The following is a 13034-nucleotide window of genomic DNA, read 5'->3' as shown; positions in this document are numbered from 1 at the left end:
GAAGGACAGGAAATTACTTTGTGTAACAGAGATGTGGTAAGCTCCTTTTGATTCTTTGGTACAGTAGGGTAGTGCTCACTGCAAGGGGGAAGGACAGGAAATTACTTTGTGTAACAGAGATGTGGTACGCTCCTTTTGATTCTTTGGTACAGTGGGTGGTGCTCACTGCAAGGGGGAAGGACAGGAAATTACTTTGTGTAACAGAGATGTGGTAAGCTCCTTTTGATTCTTAGGTACAGTGGGGTAGTGCTCACTGCAAGGGGGAAGGACAGGAAATTACTTTGTGTAACAGATATGAGGTAAGCTCCTTTTGATTCTTGGGTACAGTGGGGTAGTGCTCACTGCGAGGGGGAAGGACAGGAAATTACTTTGTGTAACAGAGATGTGGTAAGCTCCTTTTGATTCTTTGGTACAGTGGGTGGTGCTCACTGCAAGGGGGAAGGACAGGAAATTACTTTGTGTAACAGAGATGTGGTAAGCTCCTTTTGATTCTTGGGTACAGTGGGTGGTGCTCACTGCAAGGGGGAAGGACAGGAAATTACTTTGTGTAACAGAGATGTGGTAAGCACCTTTTGATTCTTGGGTATGGTGGGTGGTGCTCACTGCAAGGGGGAAGGACAGGAAATAACTTTGAAACAGCAAAGGGAGTTTTGGCTAGGACAGGATTCAAGCTAGTGAGCTAATTATGTGCTCTATAGGATGACCTATCCATTCCTTAGTTGGTAATGACCTCTTAGATTCTCCTCGCTGGGATAGATTACCAAAATGGGTGAATTTAATGAACATTTCGATGGATTTGATGCATAGATACCTAGAACCATTACCAGGTTTTGATGACTTGATGTGATCCTTCAATGGCTTAGGAAGATTTGTATTTGCCGGTGCTGTGGCCGAGTGGATAAAAGGCAGTGACATTTGAAGCAATGAGGCTTAGCAATTGGATTACATATGTACATACCTGATTGATGATTGATTGAATCTTTGGTCACTGTGAAGGAGATAACATTTATGTACATACCTGATTGATTGATTGAAACTTTAGTCACAGTGAAGTAGATTTCATATCTACATACTTGATTGATTGAATCTTTAGTCACTGTGAAGGAGATAACATTTATGTACATACCTGATTGATTGATTGAATCTTTAGTCACAGTGAATGAGATTACATATGTACATACCTGATTGATTGATTGAATCTTTAGTCACTGTGAATGCGATTACATATCTTCATACCTGATTGATTGATTGATTGAATCTTTAGTCAGTGAGGGAGATTACATATGTACATACCTGATTGATTGATTGTATCTTTAGTCACAGTGAAGGAAGTTACATATCTACATACCTGATTGATTGAATCTTTAGTCACAGTGAGGGAGATTACATATCTACATACCTGATTGATAAATTGAATCTTTAGTCACTGTGAATGCGATTACATATCTTCATACCTGATTGATTGATTGATTGAATCTTTAGTCAGTGAGGGAGATTACATATGTACATACCTGATTGATTGATTGAATCTTTAGTCACAGTGAGGGAGGTTACATATCTACATAACTGATTGATTGATTGAATCTTTAGTCACTGTGAAGGAGATTACATATGTACATACCTGATTGATTGAATCTTTAGTCACTGTGAAGGAGATTACATATCTATATACCTGATTGATTGAGTGAATGAGATTGAACCTTTAGTCACAGTGAATGAGGTTACATATCTAAATAGCTGATTGATTGATTGAATCTTTAGTCACAGTGAGGGAGATTACATTTCTACATACCTGATTGATTGAATCTTTATTTACTGTGAATGCGGTTACATATGTACTAGTGGGAGTTTAGACAACTGACCACATTTCTTCTGCATGGTTCTCCTTTTGTCTGTTTTTCAGTCTTGTGGGAATGTCCCAGATGACCACCGCAATGAGCAGTGTGCTGAGTCAGATGACGTGCCTCGTAATGGCGTCACTCACAGTTGGTCTGCTCTATTTGGGTCCAACATTCTAGGTAAGGTAGATAAGCTGCTTCAAACAATTAAAGGAATATCATCAGCTTAAAGAGAAAAGTATCATCTTCATATTTGTAGAATGGTAACTATTATTACAGTAGTAAAACCAAATTTTCCAATTTCAAGCAAGAAAACACCATCCAATTTGATTTGACTGGCAGCATGCATCTGCTTTGGATTTAACCTCAAATCAACTAGTCACAAATTAGAAGTTTTCTCTTTAACAGGGGCTAAAATATTGCCAAAAATCTGGCTGAAGCCCATTCTTGAGCAAAATGTTTTGACAACTAATATCCTCTTCCCAAATAAATTTTCTACATAAATTGGCCATCAGAAGCTCAGAAATTTGACTCCTTGTTTGATTTATTGATGGCAGTCCTCCAAGAAGTTATAATCCACTTAACTTTCTGACCTCCTTGTGGCCCAAACTGATAAAGATGGCTGCAAGAACTGCGTAAGAGTAAATCTATGTGCATGAAGTCTTCAATCACTTGCATTCTTTTATATCTATTGACCTGGAAAGAAGGTAGGATTCTTATACTCAATAAGATGCAATCTATATGCCAAGTTTGAATGCCATCCAAGCATTAATATAGGAGCTATTGTGCATCTTATGGTTTCCAACTTTGACTGCTGTTGACCTCAATTAATCTTTTGACCTTCAAAAGTGCTTGTACTCACTAAGGTGGATCCACATACCCAATCTGAAGTCCATCCAAGGTTCACTATTAACATTATTTATTGACTTTTACCCATGCTGACCAGGTTCTACCTGCACCATTTTCAATACATTTTGTACTCACCAAGGAAAGTTTACGCATCAAGTATGAAGTTCAACCAAGTTGTCCTTCATGAACTAAGACCTGACATGACCTTCAGTCTCCACAATTTCAATAGAGTTCTTTTACTTAGTATGACAAATACACACCAACTATCAAATATCAGTCATACAAATACACACATATGCACACACACCCTCACTTTCCATCACAACCACATGTCAATGTCTCCCACATGGTAATCAATAATTATGGGACATCTTTGAACTCTTTGCACAACAAGGTAGCTCAATTTTGGTCTCTTTTAATCTCCAGAACGATTTTACTGTCAAAACCCTTGTCAGGCAGGCTCACTTGGTGAGTTGAGACCACCATTCCAAAATGTGGATGGCACAGATTGCTGGGACCATGACCTTAGTGAATGGTCAAAGCTCTTCAAGTGTGTAGAAGCAGCTTGTGTGGTAAGTGGTTCTAAGTGATGAATCAGTTGCAGTCAATATACTGAACAGTCTGTGAAAGTGAATGGCACAGATTGCTGGGACCATGACCTTAGTGAATGGTCAAAGCTCTTCAAGTGTGTAGAAGCAGCTTGTGTGGTAAGTGGTTCTAAGTGATGGATCAGTTGCAGTCAATATACTGAACAGTCTGTGAAAGTGAATGGCACAGATTGCTGGGACCATGACCTTAGTGAATGGTCAAAGCTCTTCAAGTGTGTAGAAGCAGCTTGTGTGGTAAGTGGTTCTAAGTGATGGATCAGTTGCAGTCAATATACTGAACAGTCTATGAAAGTGAATGGCACAGATTGCTGGGACCATGACCTTAGTGAATGGTCAAAGCTCTTCAAGTGTGTAGAAGCAGCTTGTGTGTTAGGTGGTTCTAAGTGATGGATCAGTTGCAGTCAATATACTAAACAGTCTGTGAAAGTGAATGCCACAGATTGCTGGGACCATGACCTTAGTGAATGGTCAAAGCTCTTCAAGTGTGTAGAAGCAGCTTGTGTGGTAAGTGGTTCTAAGTGATGGATCAGTTGCAGTCAATATACTGAACAGTCTGTGAAAGTGAATGGCACAGATTGCTGGGACCATGACCTTAGTGAATGGTCAAAGTTCTTCAAGTGTGTAGAAGCAGCTTGTGTGGTAAGTGGTTCTAAGTTATGGATCAGTTGCAGTCAATATACTGAACAGTCTGTGAAAGTGAATGGCACAGATTGCTGGGACCATGACCTTAGTGAATGGTCAAAGCTCTTCAAGTGTGTAGAAGCAGCTTGTGTGGTAAGTGGTTCTAAGTGATGGATCAGTTGCAGTCAATATACTGAACAGTCTGTGAAAGTGAATGGCACAGATTGCTGGGACCATGACCTTAGTGAATGGTCAAAGCTCTTCAAGTGTGTAGAAGCAGCTTGTGTGGTAAGTGGTTCTAAGTGATGGATCAGTTGCAGTCAATATACTGAACAGTCTGTGAAAGTGAATGGCACAGATTGCTGGGACCATGACCTTAGTGAATGGTCAAAGCTCTTCAGGTGTGTAGAAGCAGCTTGTGTGGTAAGTGGTTCTAAGTTATGGATCAGTTGCAGTCAATATACTGAACAGTCTGTGAAAGTGAATGGCACAGATTGCTGGGACCATGACCTTAGTGAATGGTCAAAGCTCTTCAAGTGTGTAGAAGCAGCTTGTGTGGTAAGTGGTTCTAAGTGATGGATCAGTTGCAGTCAATATACTGAACAGTCTGTGAAAGTGAATGCCACAGATTGCTGGGACCATGACCTTAGTGAATGGTCAAAGCTCTTCAAGTGTGTAGAAGCAGCTTGTGTGTTAAGTGGTTCTAAGTGATGGATCAGTTGCAGTCAATATACTAAACAGTCTGTGAAAGTGAATGCCACAGATTGCTGGGACCATGACCTTAGTGAATGGTCAAAGCTCTTCAAGTGTGTAGAAGCAGCTTGTGTGGTAAGTGGTTCTAAGTGATGGATCAGTTGCAGTCAATATACTGAACAGTCTGTGAAAGTGAATGGCACAGATTGCTGGGACCATGACCTTAGTGAATGGTCAAAGTTCTTCAAGTGTGTAGAAGCAGCTTGTGTGGTAAGTGGTTCTAAGTTATGGATCAGTTGCAGTCAATATACTGAACAGTCTGTGAAAGTGAATGGCACAGATTGCTGGGACCATGACCTTAGTGAATGGTCAAAGCTCTTCAAGTGTGTAGAAGCAGCTTGTGTGGTAAGTGGTTCTAAGTGATGGATCAGTTGCAGTCAATATACTGAACAGTCTGTGAAAGTGAATGGCACAGATTGCTGGGACCATGACCTTAGTGAATGGTCAAAGCTCTTCAAGTGTGTAGAAGCAGCTTGTGTGGTAAGTGGTTCTAAGTGATGGATCAGTTGCAGTCAATATACTGAACAGTCTGTGAAAGTGAATGGCACAGATTGCTGGGACCATGACCTTAGTGAATGGTCAAAGCTCTTCAAGTGTGTAGAAGCAGCTTGTGTGGTAAGTGGTTCTAAGTGATGGATCAGTTGCAGTCAATATACTGAACAGTCTGTGAAAGTGAATGGCACAGATTGCTGGGACCATGACCTTAGTGAATGGTCAAAGCTCTTCAAGTGTGTAGAAGCAGCTTGTGTGGTAAGTGGTTCTAAGTGATGGATCAGTTGCAGTCAATATACTAAACAGTCTGTGAAAGTGAATGCCACAGATTGCTGGGACCATGACCTTAGTGAATGGTCAAAGCTCTTCAAGTGTGTAGAAGCAGCTTGTGTGGTAAGTGGTTCTAAGTGATGGATCAGTTGCAGTCAATATACTGAACAGTCTGTGAAAGTGAATGGCACAGATTGCTGGGACCATGACCTTAGTGAATGGTCAAAGTTCTTCAAGTGTGTAGAAGCAGCTTGTGTGGTAAGTGGTTCTAAGTGATGGATCAGTTGCAGTCAATATACTGAACAGTCTGTGAAAGTGAATGGCACAGATTGCTGGGACCATGACCTTAGTGAATGGTCAAAGCTCTTCAAGTGTGTAGAAGCAGCTTGTGTGGTAAGTGGTTCTAAGTGATGGATCAGTTGCAGTCAATATACTGAACAGTCTGTGAAAGTGAATGGCACAGATTGCTGGGACCATGACCTTAGTGAATGGTCAAAGCTCTTCAAGTGTGTAGAAGCAGCTTGTGTGGTAAGTGGTTCTAAGTGATGGATCAGTTGCAGTCAATATACTGAACAGTCTGTGAAAGTGAATGGCACAGATTGCTGGGACCATGACCTTAGTGAATGGTCAAAGCTCTTCAAGTGTGTAGAAGCAGTGTGTGTGGAAAAAGTAAAGTGTCCAAATTATTTTACTTGCTAATTAATACTCAAAGCGTAAAAGGTTAGCTCAGTCTGATAGCATTTTGTTTCCAAGTAGACTTTATTTTAAGAGTATAATTATTAACTGAGAGAAAAATAACATACAGTTTAGTATAATTATAATGTTATTTGCAACTCGTTTCTCTCAATGGAAATTGCAGGAATTTGGATGTGATGGCGTGCCTGGAAGTGGAATTTGTTACGATGTTTGTCGAATCTGCAATGGAGATGGCTCAACATGTACACAAGTTAGTGGAACAGTTAATTCTGGGACTCTGTCAGGTACATGTATAGCAAATATTTTGATGCATTAAATTGGAGCAATTACCACCTACATTATTAATGTCCACTGAAAACTTAAATCCCCCCAGAAAGTTTGGCTAAGTGGGCCAAATTGGAATTGTAAACCATCTTAATGCAGCTTAAATTGTTAGGGTAATACTGGTTATTCTGATATTAAAGGTGTGGAATCCAGTCTACTGAGAAGTGTTGTGGTATTACTAGTACAGATTAGTCATTACTTGTACAGATTAGTTATTACTTGTACAGATTAGTTATTACTGGTACAGCTTAGTTATAACTGGTACAGATTGGTTATTCTGATATAAGAGAAAGTGTGGAATCAGGATCAGAATAGTGTTAGGGTGTTACTGGTACAGATTGGTTATTACTGGTACAGATTGGTTATTACTGGTACAGATTGGTTATTCTGATATTAGAGAATGTGTGGAATCAGGATCAGAATAGTGTTAGGGTGTTACTGGTACAGATTAGTTATTACTGGTACAGATTGGTTATTCTGATATTAGAGAATGTGTGGAATTAGGATCAGATTAGTGTTAGGGTGTTACTGGTACAGATCAGTTATTACTGGTACAGATTGGTTATTCTGATATAAGAGAAAGTGTGGAATCAGGATCAGAATAGTGTTAGGGTGTTACTGGTACAGATTAGTTATTACTGGTACAGATTGGTTATTCTGATATTAGAGAATGTGTGGAATTAGGATCAGAAGAGTGTTAGGGTGTTACTGGTACAGATTAGTTATTACTGGTACAGATTGGTTATTCTGATATAAGAGAAAGTGTGGAATCAGGATCAGAATAGTGTTAGGGTGTTACTGGTACAGATTAGTTATTACTGGTACAGATTGGTTATTCTGATATTAGAGAATGTGTGGAATCAGGATCAGAATAGTGTTAGGGTGTTACTGGTACAGATTAGTTATTACTGGTACAGACTGGTTATTCTGATATTAGAGAATGTGTGGAATTAGGATCAGATTAGTGTTAGGGTATTACTGGTACAGATCAGTTATTACTGGTACAGATTGGTTATTCTGATATAAGAGAATGTGTGGAATTAGGATCAGATTAGTGTTAGGGTGTTACTGGTACAGATCAGTTATTACTGGTACAGATTGGTTATTCTGATATAAGAGAAAGTGTGGAATCAGGATCAGAATAGTGTTAGGGTGTTACTGGTACAGATTAGTAATTACTGGTACAGATTGGTTATTCTGATATTTGAGAATGTGTGGAATCAGGATCAGAATAGTGTTAGGGTGTTACTGGTACAGATTAGTTATTACTGGTACAGATTGGTTATTCTGATATTAGAGAATGTGTGGAATTAGGATCAGATTAGTGTTAGGGTATTACTGGTACAGATCAGTTATTACTGGTACAGATTGGTTATTCTGATATAAGAGAAAGTGTGGAATCAGGATCAGAATAGTGTTAGGGTGTTACTGGTACAGATAAGTTATTAATGGTACAGATTGGTTATTACTGGTACAGATTGGTTATTCTGATATTAGAGAATGTGTGGAATCAGGATCAGAATAGTGTTAGGGTGTTACTGGTACAGATTAGTTATTACTGGTACAGATTGGTTATTCTGATATTAGAGAATGTGTGGAATTAGGATCAGATTAGTGTTAGGGTAATACTGGTACAGATCAGTTATTACTGGTACAGATTGGTTATTCTGATATTAGAGAATGTGTGGAATCAGGATCAGAATAGTGTTAGGGTGTTACTGGTACAGATTAGTTATTAATGGTACAGATTGGTTATTACTGGTACAGATTGGTTATTACTGGTACAGATTAGTTATTACTGGTACAGATTGGTTATTCTGATATTAGAGAATGTGTGGAATTAGGATCAGATTAGTGTTAGGGTATTACTGGTACAGATCAGTTATTACTGGTACAGATTGGTTATTCTGATATTAGAGAATGTGTGGAATCAGGATCAGAATAGTGTTAGGGTGTTACTGGTACAGATTAGTTATTAATGGTACAGATTGGTTATTACTGGTACAGATTGGTTATTCTGATATTAGAGAATGTGTGGAATCAGGATCAGAATAGTGTTAGGGTGTTACTGGTACAGATTAGTTATTACTGGTACAGATTGGTTATTCTGATATTAGAGAATGTGTGGAATTAGGATCAGATTAGTGTTAGGGTATTACTGGTACAGATCAGTTATTACTGGTACAGATTAGTTATTACTGGTACAGATTAGTTATTACTGGTACAGATTGGTTATTCTGATATTAGAGAATGTGTGGAATCAGGATCAGAATATATTAGCGTATTACTTGTACAGATTAGTTATTACTGGTACAGATTAGTTATTACTGGTACATATTAGTTATTCTGATAATAGAGCAAGTGTGCCATTTTTGTAGCTTTCCAAAGGTATCAGATCATTTCCAGTTTTAAAAGGAAAATTCTATGTTTTGTTTGTCTGCATTGAACAAACAGATATTTGTGCAACTTCATTTTTCTGTTGTGTTTTGTCCTCTTTTAAGATTAGTTGTTATTCCAAAGTGTCCTAATTGATGGCACTGTTATTAAAGTGTAATAAACTAGCACAAGACAGATTGAGGCGGATCTGCCACAGAGCATTCTCTTTGACTCCACTGGTGACTAAAGATGTGTCCTTGGTCTTTCAGAGTTCAACAATGTCCACACCATTCCGATGGGGGCTGTATCTTTGATTGTAAGGAATTCAGACCTACAAAGTGGAAACCACATTGGTAAGCAAGGAACATTCATAACAGACTGTACTATTTATTACCTTTCAAATGATTGATCTGTTCTCTCAAATGCTATGTTATGATATGGTTTGTAGATTAATTACCAGCATTATGCATTATGTGTTCATGATAAGGGCTTGGAACATTTGTTGCAATTGATTAATTCCAAGAGTTTGGAATCATTTAGATATCTAGCATATAATGCAGTTTTAGTATTATTCAGCAGAGGCTGAGGACTATCAGGCAATATATACTTTCCATACTGGCTTTGGTTGGTATGTCTCATGCTAGATATGTAGCATAGGTCAGTATTAGTATTGTTCAGCAGAGGTTGAGAACTATAGGGCAATTAATACTTTCCATACTGGCTTTAAACCTACACATAATATGTTGTGCTTGTCTCACAGTAATTCATAGTTTTCACATTCCCATATAGGAAAAGAGGTCTGTGATCAAGAAATAATAGGCTCTGGAAGCAGTGAAATAGAATTACAGACTTGTTGAGATTAAATAAACATGAATATAAATACACTTGGGTTTGTCTGAAAGGATAAGTTGAGTGCTGTTACTATATCCCCTTTGACTTGGGTAAAACATTGGTCATATTCTTGATATTTTTCATTTATTTGCAGCCATATCTTCTGGACTTGGGGACTTTTTTCGTGGATCTGGCTCATCTCCATCTACAATAGATCGAAGTTGGTTTCAAACAATGACTATTATTCATGAGTCAGATGATATCCAAGAAACCTTCTTCAGTCAAGGTCCTAGTATACTAGATCTCACCATTGAGCTTTATCTGACATCAGCAATATCTGGAAGCATTACTTATGAGTACTATATTCCCAATGTTGGTATATCATACATGTAAGTACATCTGAGTAGAATCTTGTATTATTACTTATGAGTAATATTTCCAATGTTGCTACATCATATTTGTAAGTACATCTGAGCAGAATCTTGTATTATTACTAATGAGTAATATTCCCAATATCGCTACATCATACATGTAAGTACATCTTAGAAGAAGCTTGTATTATTACTTATGAGTAATATTTCCAATGTTGCTACATCATATTTGTAAGTACATCTGAGCAGAATCTTGTATTATTACTAATGAGTAATATTTCCAATGTTGCTACATCATACTTGTAAGTACATCTGAGTAGAATCTTGTATTATTACTAATGAGTAATATTTCCAATGTTGGTACATCATACATGTAAGTACATCTGAGTAGAATCTTGTATTATTACTTATGAGTAATATTTCCTATGTTGCTACATCATATTTGTAAGTACATCTGAGCAGAATCTTGTATTATTACTAATGAGTAATATTTCCAATGTTGCTACATCATACTTGTAAGTACATCTGAGTAGAATCTTGTATTATTACTAATGAGTAATATTTCCAATGTTGCTACATCATATTTGTAAGTACATCTGAGCAGAATCTTGTATTATTACTAATGAGTAATATTTCCAATGTTGCTACATCATATTTGTAAGTACATCTGAGTAGAATCTTGTATTATTACTAATGAGTAATATTTACAATGTTGCTACATCATACATGTAAGTACATCTGAGTAGAATCTTGTATTATTACTTATGAGTAATATTTCCAATGTCGCTACATCATACTTGTAAGTACATCTCAGCAGAATCTTGTATTATTACTAATGAGTAATATTTCCAATGTTGCTACATCATACATGTAAGTACATCTGAGTAGAAGCTTGTATTATTACTAATGAGTAATATTTCCAATGTTGCTACATCATATTTGTAAGTACATCTGAGTAGAATCTTGTATTATTACTAATGAGTAATATTTCCAATGTTGCTACATCATACATGTAAGTACATCTGAGTAGAAGCTTGTATTATTACTAATGAGTATTGTTTCCAATGTTGCTACATCATACTTGTAAGTACATCTGAGTAGAATCTTGTATTATTACTAATGAGTAATATTTCCAATGTTGCTACATCATACATGTAAGTACATCTGAGTAGAATCTTGTATTATTACTAATGAGTAATATTTCCAATGTTGCTACATCATACATGTAAGTACATCTGAGCAGAATCTTGTATTATTACTAATGAGTAATATTTCCAATGTCGGTACATCATACATGTAAGTACATCTGAGTAGAATCTTGTATTATTACTAATGAGTAATATTTCCAATGTTGCTACATCATACATGTAAGTACATCTGAGCAGAATCTTGTATTATTACTAATGAGTAATATTTCCAATGTCGCTACATCATACATGTAAGTACATCTGCAGAATCTTGTATTATTACTAATGAGTAATATTTCCAATGTTTGTACATCATACATGTAAGTACATCTGAGTAGAATCTTGTATTATTACTAATGAGTAATATTTCCAATGTTGGTACATCATACATGTAAGTACATCTGAGCAGAATCTTGTATTATTACTAATGAGTAATATTTCCAATGTTACTACATCATATTTGTAAGTACATCTGAGCAGAATCTTGTATTATTACTAATGAGTAATATTCCCAATGTTGGTACATCATACATGTAAGTACATCTGAGCAGAATCTTGTATTATTACTAATGAGTAATATTTCCAATGTTGCTACATCATACATGTAAGTACATCTGAGCAGAATCTTGTATTATTACTAATGAGTAATATTCCCAATGTTGGTACATCATACATGTAAGTACATCTGAGCAGAATCTTGTATTATTACTAATGAGTATTGTTTCCAATGTTGCTACATCATACATGTAAGTACATCTGAGTAGAATCTTGTATTATTACTAATGAGTAATATTCCCAATGTTGGTACATCATACATGTAAGTACATCTGAGTAGAAGCTTGTATTATTACTAATGAGTATTGTTTCCAATGTTGCTACATCATACATGTAAGTACATCTGAGTAGAATCTTGTATTATTACTAATGAGTAATATTTCCAATGTTGGTACATCATATTTGTAAGTACATCTGAGCAGAATCTTGTATTATTACTAATGAGTAATATTTACAATGTTGCTACATCATATTTGTAAGTACATCTGAGTAGAATCTTGTATTATTACTAATGAGTAATATTTCCAATGTTGGTACATCATACATGTAAGTACATCTGAGCAGAATCTTGTATTATTACTAATGAGTAATATTTACAATGTTGCTACATCATATTTGTAAGTACATCTGAGTAGAATCTTGTATTATTACTAATGAGTAATATTTCCAATGTTGGTACATCATACATGTAAGTACATCTGAGCAGAATCTTGTATTATTACTAATGAGTAATATTTCCAATGTTGCTACATCATATTTGTAAGTACATCTGAGTAGAATCTTGTATTATTACTAATGAGTAATATTTCCAATGTTGGTACATCATACTTACATCTGAGCAGAATCTTGTATTATTACTAATGAGTAATATTTCCAATGTTGCTACATCATACATGTAAGTACATCTGAGTAGAATCTTGTATTATTACTAATGAGTAATATTTCCAATGTTGCTACATCATACATGTAAGTACATCTGAGTAGAATCTTGTATTATTACTAATGAGTAATATTTCCAATGTTGCTACATCATATTTGTAAGTACATCTGAGCAGAATCTTGTATTATTACTAATGAGTAATATTTCCAATGTTGCTACATCATATTTGTAAGTACATCTGAGCAGAATCTTGTATTATTACTAATGAGTAATATTTCCAATGTTGCTACATCATACATGTAAGTACATCTGAGCAGAATCTTGTATTATTACTAATGAGTAATATTTCCAATGTTGGTACATCATACATGTAAGTACATCTC

At 36.2% G+C, this 13034-nt stretch overlaps 1 protein-coding gene across 5 annotated transcripts in view; it reads left to right on the top strand.

Moving 5' to 3' along the window:
* Positions 1 to 13034, top strand: part of LOC139964610 (A disintegrin and metalloproteinase with thrombospondin motifs 1-like) — a 63906-nt gene that overhangs the window by 38069 nt on the left and 12803 nt on the right. For 3 of the 5 annotated variants that reach the window (XM_071966348.1, XM_071966344.1, XM_071966349.1), the window contains exons 13-17: positions 1904 to 2018; positions 3114 to 3259; positions 6291 to 6411; positions 9097 to 9180; positions 9813 to 10047. In XM_071966348.1, coding sequence (XP_071822449.1) covers positions 1904 to 2018; positions 3114 to 3259; positions 6291 to 6411; positions 9097 to 9180; positions 9813 to 10047 — 701 coding nt within the window. Of the gene's footprint in view, positions 1 to 1903; positions 2019 to 3113; positions 3260 to 6290; positions 6412 to 9096; positions 9181 to 9812; positions 10048 to 10105; positions 10119 to 10813; positions 10829 to 13034 lie in introns of all 5 variants that reach the window. The other 2 variants (XM_071966345.1, XM_071966346.1) reach the window with 2 other exon arrangements.

The sequence above is a fragment of the Apostichopus japonicus genome, chromosome 23 (assembly GCF_037975245.1).
Source record: "Apostichopus japonicus isolate 1M-3 chromosome 23, ASM3797524v1, whole genome shotgun sequence".
Lineage (NCBI taxonomy): Eukaryota > Metazoa > Echinodermata > Holothuroidea > Aspidochirotida > Stichopodidae > Apostichopus > Apostichopus japonicus.
This window is presented reverse-complemented; position numbering and strand designations above follow the sequence as displayed.